The sequence below is a fragment of the Gymnoscopelus microlampas genome, assembly GCF_963454915.1.
Source record: "Gymnoscopelus microlampas genome assembly, chromosome: 3".
NCBI classification, from domain to species: Eukaryota; Metazoa; Chordata; class Actinopteri; order Myctophiformes; family Myctophidae; genus Gymnoscopelus; species Gymnoscopelus microlampas.
This window is the reverse complement of record NC_139940.1, coordinates 6,827,043-6,841,606: the sequence shown is the minus strand read 5'-3', so window position 1 is coordinate 6,841,606 and position 14,564 is coordinate 6,827,043. Positions and strand designations below refer to the sequence as shown.

The 14,564-nt window shown below is 41.8% G+C and overlaps 1 protein-coding gene across 1 annotated transcript in view; it reads right to left on the bottom strand.

Annotated features, from left to right (window-relative positions):
- The window catches only part of LOC311038265 (rho guanine nucleotide exchange factor 2-like), a 99,649-nt gene extending 86,703 nt beyond the window's left edge, over positions 1-12,946 (bottom strand). The window contains 4 exon segments of the mRNA XM_084047669.1: positions 1,320-1,515; positions 8,560-8,770; positions 11,555-11,814; positions 12,855-12,946. Of these exon segments, the coding sequence (XP_083903795.1) occupies positions 1,320-1,515; positions 8,560-8,770; positions 11,555-11,814; positions 12,855-12,887 (700 nt within the window). The 5' untranslated portion in view covers positions 12,888-12,946.
- Between the last annotated feature and the right edge of the window lie 1,618 nt (positions 12,947-14,564).

The window sequence follows — 14,564 nt, the reverse complement described above, 5'->3', positions numbered from 1 at the left end:
TTTAATAACCCATAGCCGCGGGAAGACCTTTTAGGTTAGGGGTGCGGTATGCGCACCTCATGCACGCGCGTGCGAAAAAAAAATCACGGTTCTGGGCGGATTGGGTTCGTTTTTTTCCCAGTTTTTGGTTTCTTTATTTCGGTTTTAGCGTTAGGATTAGGGTTAGGTTAGAGTTATGTTATTTAATTCATATTTTTGCCTGATTTTACCGATTTATTATCAAAAAAAAAAAAATGTATTTTTTTGATGGGGGGGGGGGGGCACCCCCCCGCACCCCTACTTCCCGCGGTACTGTAATAACCCTGGCATAGAAACAGCAACATCCTTTAACAACATGAAGTCTCTTAGCAAAATCAAAACCCCTAACAACATAACATCTTAGAGACATCATTACCATCCCTATATTGGGCATGACTTTATAGGTGAAAATACTCAAAAGAGCATAAACATATATGTGCTTAATTTATACACGCTGTACGCTAGTGTTGCACAGCAAAAATGGGCAGATTTACAAGCTCAGAACACGTCATAATTATGCGACACATTGTGAAGTGCAATTCCGCAATTTTTGTTGCATTACGGTGTTAGGCTTAAAACCTTCCTTTTTGATTAAGATAACGGATATTGAGATCTTCCAATACATGGCCTAAATACCACTAGGTTTAACTCTGTTAAGAAACAATAAAGAAACTGCAGTGATTTACGTTTGGACATTGATGTTATGTTAAGTCCACAAGATGAGCGTCAGAGACATCTGAACCTTTGTCAACCAACAACAGGGTAAGTCTTTTCTTGTCGCTTGCCGACAAAAACACTGTCAGCAAGCAACACCACTGTACGAATTAGCCAGTACCCTGACCTGCACTTAAGACTTAATTTGCAGCTCCAGCTTACATCTTACCACGGAGTCGTTCACTAAACATAGCGGATCTACAAGCTCACAACTGCTATTTTCAGGGAGTGACAGCTGAGTATAAATCAGTTCCGAGTTGATCTCGATAAAGAGCACCTGCGTACACTGTTAACCTTGTACTATATACAAACAAATATACAAACACACACAACTGATGCACGTTGAAACGCAAATCAGAACACACATCCTGGAAACCAAGACATGAAGACAAATCAAATCCATAGTTAATTACACAGACACGCGCGCGCGCGCACACACACACACACACACACACACACACACACACACACACACACACACACACACACACACACACACACACACACACACACACACAGACACACACACACACACACACACACACACACACACACACACACACACACACACACACGCGCAGACGTACCGTGGTGACAGGATGCCGTGGAGTGGGAGCGTTGGCAAGGCCTGTACTGATCGTACTGGGAGAACTGGGAGCTCTGCGGCTGTGAATACTGGTGCTGCCCGCTGTACTGTGCGTGTGCGTGTGCGTGTGTGTGTGCGTGTGTGTGTGCGTGCAGGGCGAGGCTGTGGCTGGCACCCGGGGGTCTCCAATCCTGCAGCTGACAAACACAACGAAGCCAGTGTGAGGGAGGCATGGGGTACACTGTGTGTGTGTGTGTGTGTGTGTGTGTGTGTGTGTGTGTGTGTGTGTGTGTGTGTGTGTGTGTGTGTGTGTGTGTGTGTGTGTGTGTGTGTGTGTGTGCTGCTGTAATGTAAAGCAGCTGATGGATACACTGACATGTTTACGTGATGTGACAGTGTGTTTACATTGTAAATCTAATCTAACAATATAATACAAAAAAAAGCAGTGACGTCCATATGTCTTCTTCTACTGTTTCAGATCCTGACAAGGCTTCACATTTCATATCAACAATCATTATACACATAACGTTATTAATCAATAAACTATCTTCTTCCGTAATAGCAATATTATTAGAAGAGAAAGAACTTGAACGTTTTCTTTTTTACATTTGTCAAGGTCAATTTATAACGACACGACACACAACAGACACAGAATGTAAACAAAGAAGTGAATATAGCTGCTGTCGGGCAGAAAAACAAATGATAACTTGTTTAACGTGTTTTTCCTTAACGCCCTACTTGATCATACTACAGCGCCACACAAAAGCAGTGGTGGAAAGTAACTAAGTACATTTACTTAAGTACTATACTTAAGTAACATTTTGAGGTATTTGTACTTTACTTGAGTATTAACAATTTCCAGTACTTTTACCTCTACAGGGTCCCCACACATTTTTAGCAATGAATTTCCAAAACTTTTCCAAAACTTTTCCAGAATATTTAGCCCAATTTCCAGGCCTATATAACAATGATTCAGCGCAATAATGTGTCTCTCACGGTACGTTTTAACAGCGGGCGACTCTCGGGCGATGCCGGGCGACATCGCCCAAAAGATAAAGAAAGTCTATGAGAGCCGGCGATCGGGCGAAGTGGGCGGGGGGGCGATGAAAGATAGATTTTCTTTATCTTTTGGACGATGTCGCCCGACATCGCCCGAGAGTCGCCCGCTGTTAAAACGTACCGTTACTCCTATGTAGAATGCCCAAAGATAGGCAGTGTAGCAAAAATAAAGCATAGAATATAGAATAGTACAATTTCATTCAACATTTCGTGCAAAATTAGGGCATAGCTCACTGGAAGACTCATTATGGCATCCGTATGACTTATTTCATTTAAATATTGCCTTGCATTTGCCCCATTTATGAATTCAAAAGTAATGAAGGATGCGAGGGCGTTTTAAAATTACACTTTTGTTGTTGGTTTTCCTATGTTTTTCCAATATCAACATCAATATCAAGAGGATACTGTCAGACACAAGGAGGGATGAACATAATTATGCAAAACAAATCAAGAGTGGTAAACTTAAAGTGCCATTTATTTTAGGAACAGTACAGTATCTCCAGACCAGTAGATGCTACAATATTTCAATGAATGCTCAAAAAGCTAAAAACACTGAACAGGTAGAGTAAGTCAGTCAAATAAAATATTTAAAAAAAAACAGCTTACTCCTGGTAATGTTAAAGAAAGTGCCATAAGTTAATGCTTACATAGTTGGCTTCCCCTGTACAACACAATAAAATAAGTCAACATAATCCTAAACACAATAATTACAGTCAAACAGCACATTCCAACAGGAACGGGAGGAACTCAGTGCAAAATGTAAGTAAACAACACAACAATAAACAGCAGTCAGTGTCCCATGGACAATTTCTGCATGTAATGCCTTGAGATGGTCTGTTTTTCCTTCTCTTTTTTTTTTTTTTACAATTAACAATGGCAATTTAACTGCTAAACTGTGACCACTTCGGGATTCTCATTCTTTCATTTCTCTTAGCTTCTCATCAATTTGCTTTTCAATGTCTAGCAGGCTTGTTTTTTTTTCTTTGGCTGAACGGCGGAGGCTGTTGGACTTTGCAATGAAGGTAAGTTTGCTAGTGGTCTCTGCCTTTTCTGCAAACTCATCTGCAGCTTTCTCCATGGCTTTGGAGTCAGCATCAATTCTAGCCCTCTTTTTTTTCAGCTCACCTAATTCATCCATGAGAGTCTTTCTTTTCATAGCAAGAGTCTGTCTACTTTTCTCTCTCTTTTGCTCATCAAGATGGGAAACATACTTCTGCCTTGCACCTGCAGCTGATGCGAGCAGTTCTTTTGTGAGCTTAACCTTACAAACCCCTCCGACTGCCCTGATATGGTCAATGATGAGTCTCAGTGCCACTAAAGAGTTTTGCTTCAGATTTTCCACCACAACTTCTTTATTCACAGAAAATCCCCTCTCCACACTTGCCTGTCCATGGGACATCACAAGGAGCACCGTCACCACATCCCACAGATGTTTGAATTTACTGCTAGAGCCCATGGTCTCATGAAACAAAGTATCCACTCTATCTGCGGAGGGGTCAAATTCTCTGAACCCTGGAGTGATCAGAGAGAAATCACAGAATTCTTTGTACTCTCTCAAGACATCATCACATACTGACTCCTGCACTTGATTTGCAGCCACAAGGGTCTGCAGGACTCTCTTCATTTTGTTCCCAGACTGCTCTTTGTTTGCAACCATTTGTCTTGGATCTAGGCATTGCATGTTTCTAACAAGTGGGTACTGCACAGGTGACTTGTTAACAAACTTGCGCAAGAGTGAAATGAGGAATTTTTTACAATCTGTTTTTATCTCAAGCACCTGCCTCTCTGAGATCTTTTTCTGGTTTTTCAGTTTACTGAGTGCTGTTTCTGCTGTAAAACCAATGTCCACCTTTGAAGCATCCTTGTGTTCACTTGCTTGCTCAAAGGGCACCTGGAGAACTTTGTATGCAGAGGTAGCCTCTTTCATGGTCTTCTCTGTGATGAAACGGTCCATAAGCCCTGCAGACAGAACAAAGCAGAACACATTTCTTATGTTATTGCTCCATCTATGTCAATACTTTTTCTCATGACTACATTAACAAGCAATTTAGGCCAAATCACTAATATGAGTTTACTGGCTCCATTGGTAACTGACTGTCTTCATCAGAAATATTTGTTTTAACAAATGTATTTATAGATGGACTGACAATAATATTTGTCATATTTATGTTTTAGCATAAAATTGTATGTCAATGTGCATTGATTAATCACACTGCAAAAATGGATATTACTGTCAAATATCTCTCTTTGTGGTATTACATCTTAAGGTCAATAGAGGGCTCATGCATTTCATTAATAACAAAGCCAGTATTATTATATCTGGCCACTCAGCAGTAATGGAAAAACTTTTCAGATTTTTTTTTCTTAAATAAAAGTAGCAATACCACAATGTAGAAATTGACATCAAAACAAAAACTATCAAAAGTAGAAGTACAGTATGCAGATTGTCCCATTTCAGAAGTAATTTTTCTCCAAAATGTTTTCAAAATGTGTCAAAATCTTTTGGAAATAGCTGATCTACAAGCTCACAACAAACCACAATGTGAGCTTGTAGATCAGCTATTTTCGAAAAGACAAGGTAGAAAATATGTCTTAATTGGTTAATGCACAGTTTGTAATAATCTTGAATCTACAAAGTAACTTGTAAGTTTTCAAATAACTGCAGAGTAAAAAGTTAATTATTTGCCAATAATTAACAATACAATAATAATAATACAGATGCATGTAGTGGAGTAGAAGTATTGAAAAATTGACAAATATAAGTGAAATTATCTAAAATAAATACATTGTACTTACTTTACACCACTGCCATTCAAGCTATATCCTTGTAAGCTTTATTCTTTATATAAATGTAAGACTATAAATAATATTTTACTATAGAAGGGGTATATAATTACCTTTTAAGAGCCTGTACATGTCCTCACTCATGAATGGTAACATTGGCTTATCCGTTTGGTATTGGACCAGGAAGGGAGTGACTTGCTTGGCTATGCTCAGGAATATTGAGGCTTTCACTACAAACAGTGGATCTGCAGAGGCTTTCTTGACCTCCTGGAACGACTTGATCTTTGGCTCTGGTACTTCCTTTTTTGCCACTGCATCAATGTACTTAATAATGTGAGGCCACAACAACAGTCCTCTCTCACAAACGGTCACATTTTCAACCCATCGGTGCTGGCAGAATTTAAGCATGGGCGTGTCACAGCCTGTGGCTTTTATGAAGTCTTCTCTGCGCGCGGGGCTGTCTTTAAACATCCAATACATCATGGAGAGGGTATGGTCCACTTCCCATCCAGTTGCCCGGTATCCATCCTTGAATGCATTATGCAGTGTGTGCAGACCGCACGACCCGATGTTCAGTAGGGATTTGTTAACTTGGGCAAGTTCAGATTGAAGTAAATTAAACGCTTTCCAATTCACATTCGGCCCATCCATGGATAGCTGCACAAGGTTCTTCATTCCAGTTTCGGATAGCATATTTTGCATCCGTTCAACTATGTGCTGGGCAGCTGCGTGGCCTAGGAACTCAGACCCAACATACCTGGTTTTCACCTCCCCCCCGTCCCAAATCCGAACATGCAGGTCCATCTGCTTCATTTGGAGCGGTTTGTTGAGACTTTCGTCGAACATCAACGTGTAAGCAGCCTGCCTGGATACTTCTCTTACGATGAGTGACTTAAAGTAGGGTCCCAGTCCAAATGTACTGAGGTACAAACATTTTGTTTCCCCACACGCAAATTTGGACGCTATTGCACTGTCGGGAAACATAGCTCTGAAAAGCTCACTCGTGTTGGCGCTGGAGGTAAATGAATAGTGAGAGTCCACTGTTTTAAGTGCCCACAACACTTCAGCCGACAGCTGGTCAAATGAAGCTGCGACGGCCTGGTTGAGCGTGGTTTGTTGTTGTCTTGCGGTCGTGCAAGCAGCACCAGTTGGACCTGGCCTTACATCAGGTGTAAAATAGGTGCCGACACCAGCGGTCTGTACAGCAGCCTTTTGGAGGTCGAGGTGTTTTTTGCTTTTCGCATGGCTGACCAGCGCCGATTCCCCCATGTTCCCAACATCAAAACTTTTGTGGCATAACTTGCAGCCAGCTCTATTCGGGTCCTCTTCCCGCTTTACCCAGTCATTAAACTTTTCATTTGTAATCCACAAATTATTAAACGAACATTTCCCTGGCATTGTGGATCATACTATTAGTTCAACCGATATATTTTTAACTGCATTCAATCGATTACGCTTCACCGACGATTCACGTGTTGCTCGCAATTGTTTGTTGGGACAGCATACACACAACCAGCACAAGTTGCCAGGTTCGTGTCACGTGACAAAACGAACAGCTCTACAAGCTAACTACTCATCAGGCTGCAGCAAGCTGTGAGCTTGTAGATCTGTTCTTTTTATCACGTGACACCAACCTGGCAACCCATGCAGTGCAACCTAACAATTGAGACATGTACATAGGCTGCCATCACACAGCCCGTTCGGCGAAAAACTACTTATGTTACATATTTTGTGTAATGTTTTAACAAAATAGCCAAAAACAATGCATAGCCAAATATTTTTCCAGGACCCTTGATAAATTCCAGGACCTTTGATTCATTTCAAAACTTTTCCAGTACTGGATTTTTTTTTTTTCAATTTCAAAACATTTCCAGGAATTTCATGACCGTGGGGACCCTGCCTCTACTCCACTACATCTCAGAGGCAAATATTGTACTTTTACTCCACTACATTTATTTGACAACTTTAGTTGCTAGTTACTTTTCAGATGTAAATTATTACATTATAAAACATACATTAACCACTTTAGCCCTATTTTATACCTATGGGCTATTTGAAAATAGCAGATCTACAAGCTCACAACGCGTCGCATCGCGACGCGTTGTGAGCTTGTAGATCGGCTATTTTCAAATATTTAGTACTTTTGGTACTTTAAGTACATTTTGATGCCAATACTTTTGTACTTTTACTCAAGTCAATTTTTAATTCTGGACTTTTACTTGTAACTGAGTATTTTTATATTGCAGTATTGGTACTTCTACTTAAGTAAAGAATTTGAGTACTTTTTCCACCACTGCACAAAAGCATCAAAATAGACACGTTTAGAGCTTGTAGATCTGCTGCTTTTGCTGCGTTAGAATTTGAATCCTGAAAAGTGACAGTTTTTGGACATAATGAGGTCTCCACCCCACAGAGACCATTATGGTCTCGTGCATCTTTGTGGTCAGGGGCGTGTCCACACTTTTTTTTTGACTGGAGTGGCCCCACTGGGGCGTGTACGTACACGCACACACAGGCACACGAATGCATGCGTGCGCACCCGAGGCCACCCTCCTGGACACGCCACTGTCGTTCGTGGTGACGGAGTTTGCGACCATTGATTTTTCCGGAAAGATCCACCGTGACACATCTGTTGTCATTTGTACGTCACTTTCATTGTGTGACGGGTCCTTCGACACGTGTTGTGCAACGCATGAACTGACCTTCAGAGAGACAGTGTTCTTTGTCTCTGCAGGACAGACAGACAGACAGACAGTGTGGTTTGTCTCTGCAGTATTATTTATGTATACATAAGTATTTCGTCGACTAAAGCTATGGCAAAAAATGTTCGCCGACTACCTTTTTTCCCTGACCAAAACTGAATAAAAACGATATAAAAATGAAGCTATGACGACCAAAACTATGACTAAATATATTGACAATTTCGTCAACAAATAAAAACTACTCACAACTATCACTAGTTGTGAGCTTGTAGATCGGCTATTTTCGGCATGCAGCTAAGTGATTAATGCCGTGCTGGCATTAATTTTGATGCCAGCACGGCCCGCCAAAAATAACTTTTAGTCGACTAAATCAACTGTAGATTTGGTCGACTAAAATCTTATGATATTTAGTCGACTAAAAGTAGACTAAAAGTTAAACATTTCAAGTGACTAAAATATGACTAAAACTAAACAGAATTTTATTCAAAAGACTATGACTAAAACTGAATCAAAATGTGCTGTCAAAATCAACACTGCTCTGTAGGACTATTAGACAGACAGACAGACAGACAGACAGACAGACAGACAGACAGACAGACAGACAGACAGACAGACAGACAGACAGACAGACAGGACGGATTGTTTGTCTCTCACATGACATGACTGACTGGCATTTTGAAATCACAGCCAACTAACCTCCAATGGAAAGTAGGGCTGGGACTCAAGCTCCGCCCCCTCCTCCTCGGCGAATGCCAGCAGTGGGAAGGGGAACAGCTGTCCATAGGACGTGATGGGCGTGCGCCGCGGGTCACGCCCACTCTGGACGGAGGAGGAGGAGGAGCAGGAGCTCAGAGCGCCCAATAGGAGGCTCTCGAATTCCTCCGCATCCAACCCCTCCAGACTGACACTGGAGGAAGAGAGACAGAGAGAGAGAGAGAGAGAGAGAGAGAGAGAGAGAGAGAGAGAGAGAGAGAGAGAGAGAGAGAGAGAGAGAGAGAGAGAGAGAGAGAGAGAGAGAGAGAGAGAGAGAGAGAGAGAGAGAGAGAGAGAGAGAGAGAGAGAGAGAGAGAGAGAGAGAGAGAGAGAGAGAGAGAGAGAGAGAGAGAGAGAGAGAGAGAGGGAGAGGGGTGGGAGTACTTCCCTTTAGAAACATGCTGGTTTATCATTATAGTCTCTAAAATAAACTGCTAACTACTAGAGTCTAGTAGTTAGCAGTTTATTTTAGAGACTAGTAACTAGACATTGGCCTCTAGCGCAGCGGTTCTCAACCAGTGGTCCGGGGACCACCAGTGGTCCTTGAGGGAGTACCAGGGGGTCCCCAGAGAAATGAGTTAACATAGCGTCGCGATCACTTTTTAACCACTTAGCTTTGGCTATTCAAAAACAGCAGATATACAAGCTCATAGCGCGGCACCGAGTGCCGCGCTATGAGCTTGTAGATCTGCTATTTTTTGAAAAACCTTGACGAAGTGTGCATATCTTTGAACATTTATATTTTTTAAAGGGAAAAGTACCTGATATCTTTGCTTCTGGGAGTCCCTGGGCTGGCACAAAACATTTTCAAATGGGGGTCCGCGGCCAAATGTATATCAATTTAGGGGTCCTTGGTAGGGATGTCCGATATTATCGGCCTCCCGATATTAGCATAAAAATTGATATCGGGAAAATATCGGTATCGTTTTTTTTTTTTTGTTTTGCTTTATAAATAAGTTACAGGAGTTCTTACTGTATACGGTGTGTGTGATATGAAATTTGAGCTTACCCTAATCACAATAATCCCCGCATATATCGGTATCGGTTGATATCGGTATCGGTAATTAAGAGTTGGACAATATCGGTATATCGGTTATCGGTAAAAAAGCCAATATCGGACAACCCTAGTCCTTGGCATGAAAAAAGGTTGAAAACCACTGCTCTAGCGCATATGTTTTACTGGGTCACTATTCTGTCCAGGCACTGGTCACTATTTTAGCCAGTTATGAAACAAGACAAGGCCTAAAAACCACGTGGCTTCATGTGGAACTGAAACTTGATGTAGTCACGTCTATGATGTCAGCCCTATGACTATGAGATAGCTACGGGAATTCCAGTATCATTTTGGAGTGCTGGCTGATTAATCTTCCTCTAGCCTTGCCTACTTGTTGTTAATTACTTGTACAAGCTCTTGGTTTTATTGGATCTTGTTTATTTGATACACTTATTTGTTTTAGCTCTTGCTCATTCGACTTTCCAATTTGTCTCATCTGTTTAAGAAAGTAGGTAGCTGATATATTGCACTTTTACCTTAGCACTAGGTATACTCTTAGTTGCTTCTTGCTTGTTTTAGAAGAGAATGCACTTAAGACTTCTGGTGTTTAGTAGTTTCCTTGCCTACCTATGTTGCTGTTATGCTACTAACCTACAGTATGTAGCTGCTAAATGACTGTAATGTATCTTAATCAGAGCTGGTACATTACATTACAGTCATTTAGCAGACGCTTTTATCCGAAGCGACTTAGAATAAGTGCATTCAACATAGGTAGGGAACGAAACTACTAATCACCAGAAGCATTAAGTGCATTCTCTTCTAAAACAAGCACCTAGCTTGTTTTAGAAGAGAGTATACCTAGCGCTAAAGTAAAAGTGCAATATATCAGCTACCTACTTTCTTAAACAGATGAGACAAAGTAGGAAAATCAAACGAGCAAGAGCTAAAACAAATAAGTGTATCGAATAAACAAGATCCAATAAGACAAGAGCTGGTAGAATGCTAAGGAGGGACAATATCTTCTCAGTGACTTTTTCCCCTAACAGTTGTTGTTGTTGTTGTTGTTGTTGTTGTTGCACAGTATAGTATGCTACTACAGGTGTCTGATGTCAGTTGTCTCACTTGTCTGTAGTATTTTGTTGTTGCTGAAAACCCATTTCAATTCACTTTTACAGTGTGATACGTGCCTTATGAAATATGAATGACCTTGTAGTGGATAAGTAGAATTTTGGCCACTTGAGACTGGGTACTGACTGAGGTCTATGTCGCCCCCTACCTGGTAGTGATCTCTCTGTCAACATCAGGGGTTCTCAAACATTTACATTTCAAGACCCCCCTAGTTTGGTATGCATTGGCCATTTGGTTCCATTTGTACACTCTCTGAGTTACAGAACTTTAAAGATGCATTTGGTTCCCTAACTATCAATCATTTAGGACCCCTACCGCACTTTAAAGGTTCTATGACATTCATTTTCACTTTTTTAATTTTTTATGTTTTTTTGGGGGTTTTATGACCTCAATTACACCCAAAAAATCTGAACTTTGAACATTCAGTGGATTTTCTGTGGTCTGGGGTTTTCTGAATAATTAGGCTGAAAAGAAATGTGAGCTTGGCCCTTCGACAGTGAGGTCACTGTCGATTAATCCCGCCCACTCTCCTCCTCGCCCCTCCCCTCCCCTATCCTTTCCTTTGGGGGGGCGGAGCAGAGGCGATGATTGACAGGCGAAATGTGAGAGAAAAACACCTGCCATGGATCAATGGAGTGGAATTTTTGGTTAAAACTTTCTATACACGTTTGAAGGACCATGACAAAGACTTTTAATGTGTGGTAAAACTGAACGTCATGAAACCTTTAAGAACCCCTGCCCTCCATGGTAGTGAGTCCTCTGTCGCCCTCCTCCTCTACTACTACCTGGTAGTGACCTCTCCGTCGCCCCCTATACCTGCGTTGCTGGTACTGCGGGCTCCAGAGAGCAGCGGTCTGCTGGGGCTGCCAGCTGTGTCTCCGCTGGGGGTCCAGGCGGGGGAGCCCCACCCGGGACATGGACGCCAGCGAGGAGGGGTGGGGGTGGGGGTGGGGCCAGCAGGGGCGGTGGGGGGGAGGAGAGGGAGGGGGAGAAGGGCAGGGGGAACAGGGAGGAGGCGCGGGACATCGTCCTCCTGACGGGATGACGGGGGAGGCGGGGGCCGGAGGGGAGGTCATCTGAGAGACAGGGAGAGAGACAGACAGGTCCTCAAATTCACAACTTTAATGAGTTTGTTAGAGCATTCAGATCCGTTCTCACACATACACGCACATTAAAGGGATAGTTCACCTCCAAAATGACTTTTTTTCTATTGATTAGTTACCCCATGGAGATTTGAATTCATGTACAATTTATGTTTTTGTCGCATTCCTAAGCCAATAATTTGATGACCGGCAGTGGTTCCGGTAGAAGACACAAAGAGTCTCTCCTACCGGAACCGCTGCCTACCAGTTCGCTGGTCATCAATTTATTGGCTTAGGAATGCGACAAAAACATAACGGAAAGGAATTCAAATCTCTATAGGGGTGACTAATCAACAGGAAAAAAAATGTTTTTTTGGGTGAACTATCCCTTTAATGTTTGATTACATACATGCATACAGTTTAATGTTATTCAGCCAAACACAATGTGTTACAGATAAGGCATCAGATAAGGGATATCGGGACAACTTCAGATATTTACATACTAATCCATATCTGGACAACAATATCAGTTGCTTTAGAAAACAAATTTGATATATATATATATATAGTATGTGGAAGAAACTTAAAATGAGAAAAGTTCTCCATAATTGCTGAAAAAGCAGCTGTCTGGATATGACGAATATGACATTGAGGAAGTTGCGTTGTACATACTCTATTGACTTATCTATTGGGCTATAAATACATTGTAAATGTCAAAATCAGCTATACCCGCAATGCTATGGGAACCTCTTTACTGATAACTGTGAAATTCAACGTGTATCGATGATGAAGATGATGATGGTGATATAAGTATCCTTCATTGTATTTCAGAGCGTGTGTGTGTTTATCAGGGAGGACTTCTTTACTGGACGATTTCTTAATGTTTGAGGAATTAGCTGTTCAAACACGAGTTCCAAAAATGTTTATAACATATTTATAGTTTATGAGAATGCCTAATTATACAGTTTTTCCGACATTATTCAAATTTCAAGCGTTTATGCCCTGTCTGTCTTGGTCAGACTGTGTTACGTTACCATGTGAATGACAGGGTCGTCGTCACGGACCATTGATTGGTGTTGCAACAGCGCCCTCCAGTGGCGATGGACAGCTTAGTCCAAGTTCTGTTCCAGGGAGCAGAGAAACATCATGAGACAAAACTTAGAACTGGATGTAAAGAGCACTACGAATTTCACTGTGAAAATAGTGAAATTCAATATCTTGACAAAATCTGTTTTTGAATCAACAGTTAGTCTAATGCATTGGTTTTCAAAGTGTGGTCCGGGGACCCCCAGGGGTCCCCTTGAGGTAGTTCCAGTGGGTCCCCAGCTAAATGATGGATAGTTAGGAACCAAATGGACCCTTATGGGTCTGTAACTCAGAGAGTGTACAAATGGAACCAAATGGACCCTTATTGGTCTGTAACTCAGAGAGTGTACAAATGGAACCAAATGGACCCTAACGGGTCCATTTGGTTCCATTTGTACACTCTCTGAGTTAAATTAACATTGATTTTACAATATAAATTGGGGTCCAAGAGATATAAATGCCATTAAATGGGGGTCCGTAGCCTAATAATGCATGCATCAAAACGGGGGGTCCTTGAAATTTGAATGGTTGAAAATCACTGCTAGGGCTTCTAAAATCTTCTCTTACGGGAGTCCCTGGCATATCTTTTCAAATGGGGGTCCGCGGGCTAATAAGTGTCAATTTGGGGGTCCTTAACATGAAAAAGTTTGGGAACCACTGGTCTAATGAGTTACACAAAGACACAATGTAAACAACTTCGTTTCTATGAATAAACGGAACTTCCAGGTCATACCGTGACCTGGAAGTTCACATGATCAGATATACAGAATAATCAGCATTCAGCAGATATACAGTATGAACTTATAGCCAATATATTCTATTCATGGCTATAGTAGCAGTTTCATCAGTGTCAATGTGTGTTCATTTAGGTCACTATGGGCCACACTAACACTTCAGCATGCTAACTCATCACACAGTTTATCATGGTGCATGCTAACTCATCACACAGTTTATCATGGTGCATGCTAACTCATCACACAGTTTATCATGGTGCATGCTAACTCATCACACAGTTTATCATGGTGCATGCTAACTCATCACACAGTTTATCATGGTGCATGCTAACTCATCACACAGTTTATCATGGTGCATGCTAACTCATCACACAGTTTATCATGGTGCATGCTAACTCATCACACAGTTTATCATGGTGCATGCTAACTCATCATCACACAGTTTATCATGGTGCATGCTAACTCATCACACAGTTTATCATGGTGGATGCTAACTCATCACACAGTGTATCATGGTGCATGCTAACATGGAGAGTACAGGACCAGCCAGCATAACATCCTCAACCAAAAAACATCAACCCTCAAAACTGAAGAACACTCAGTTCATTATCTGTCCCTCCATCATCACCCCTCCTCCACCTACCTCTCTCTATCATTCCATCTCTCTTTCTCTCTCTTCTCCCACAATACATTGTCTCTCTCTCTTCCTTCCTATCCATCTATCCATCCCTCCCACAACCCCCCCCCCCTCTCTCTCTCTCTCTGACATTCTTCTGTTCTTCTGTTCAGGAATGTGATCAGGAGGAGTTCTGACTGAGGTCCAGTTCTGGTTCTGTGTCTCTCTCTGTGTCTGTGTGTGTCTCTCTCTCTCTGTGTGTGTGTGTGTGTGTGTGTGTGTGTGTGTGTGTGTGTGTGTGTGTGTGT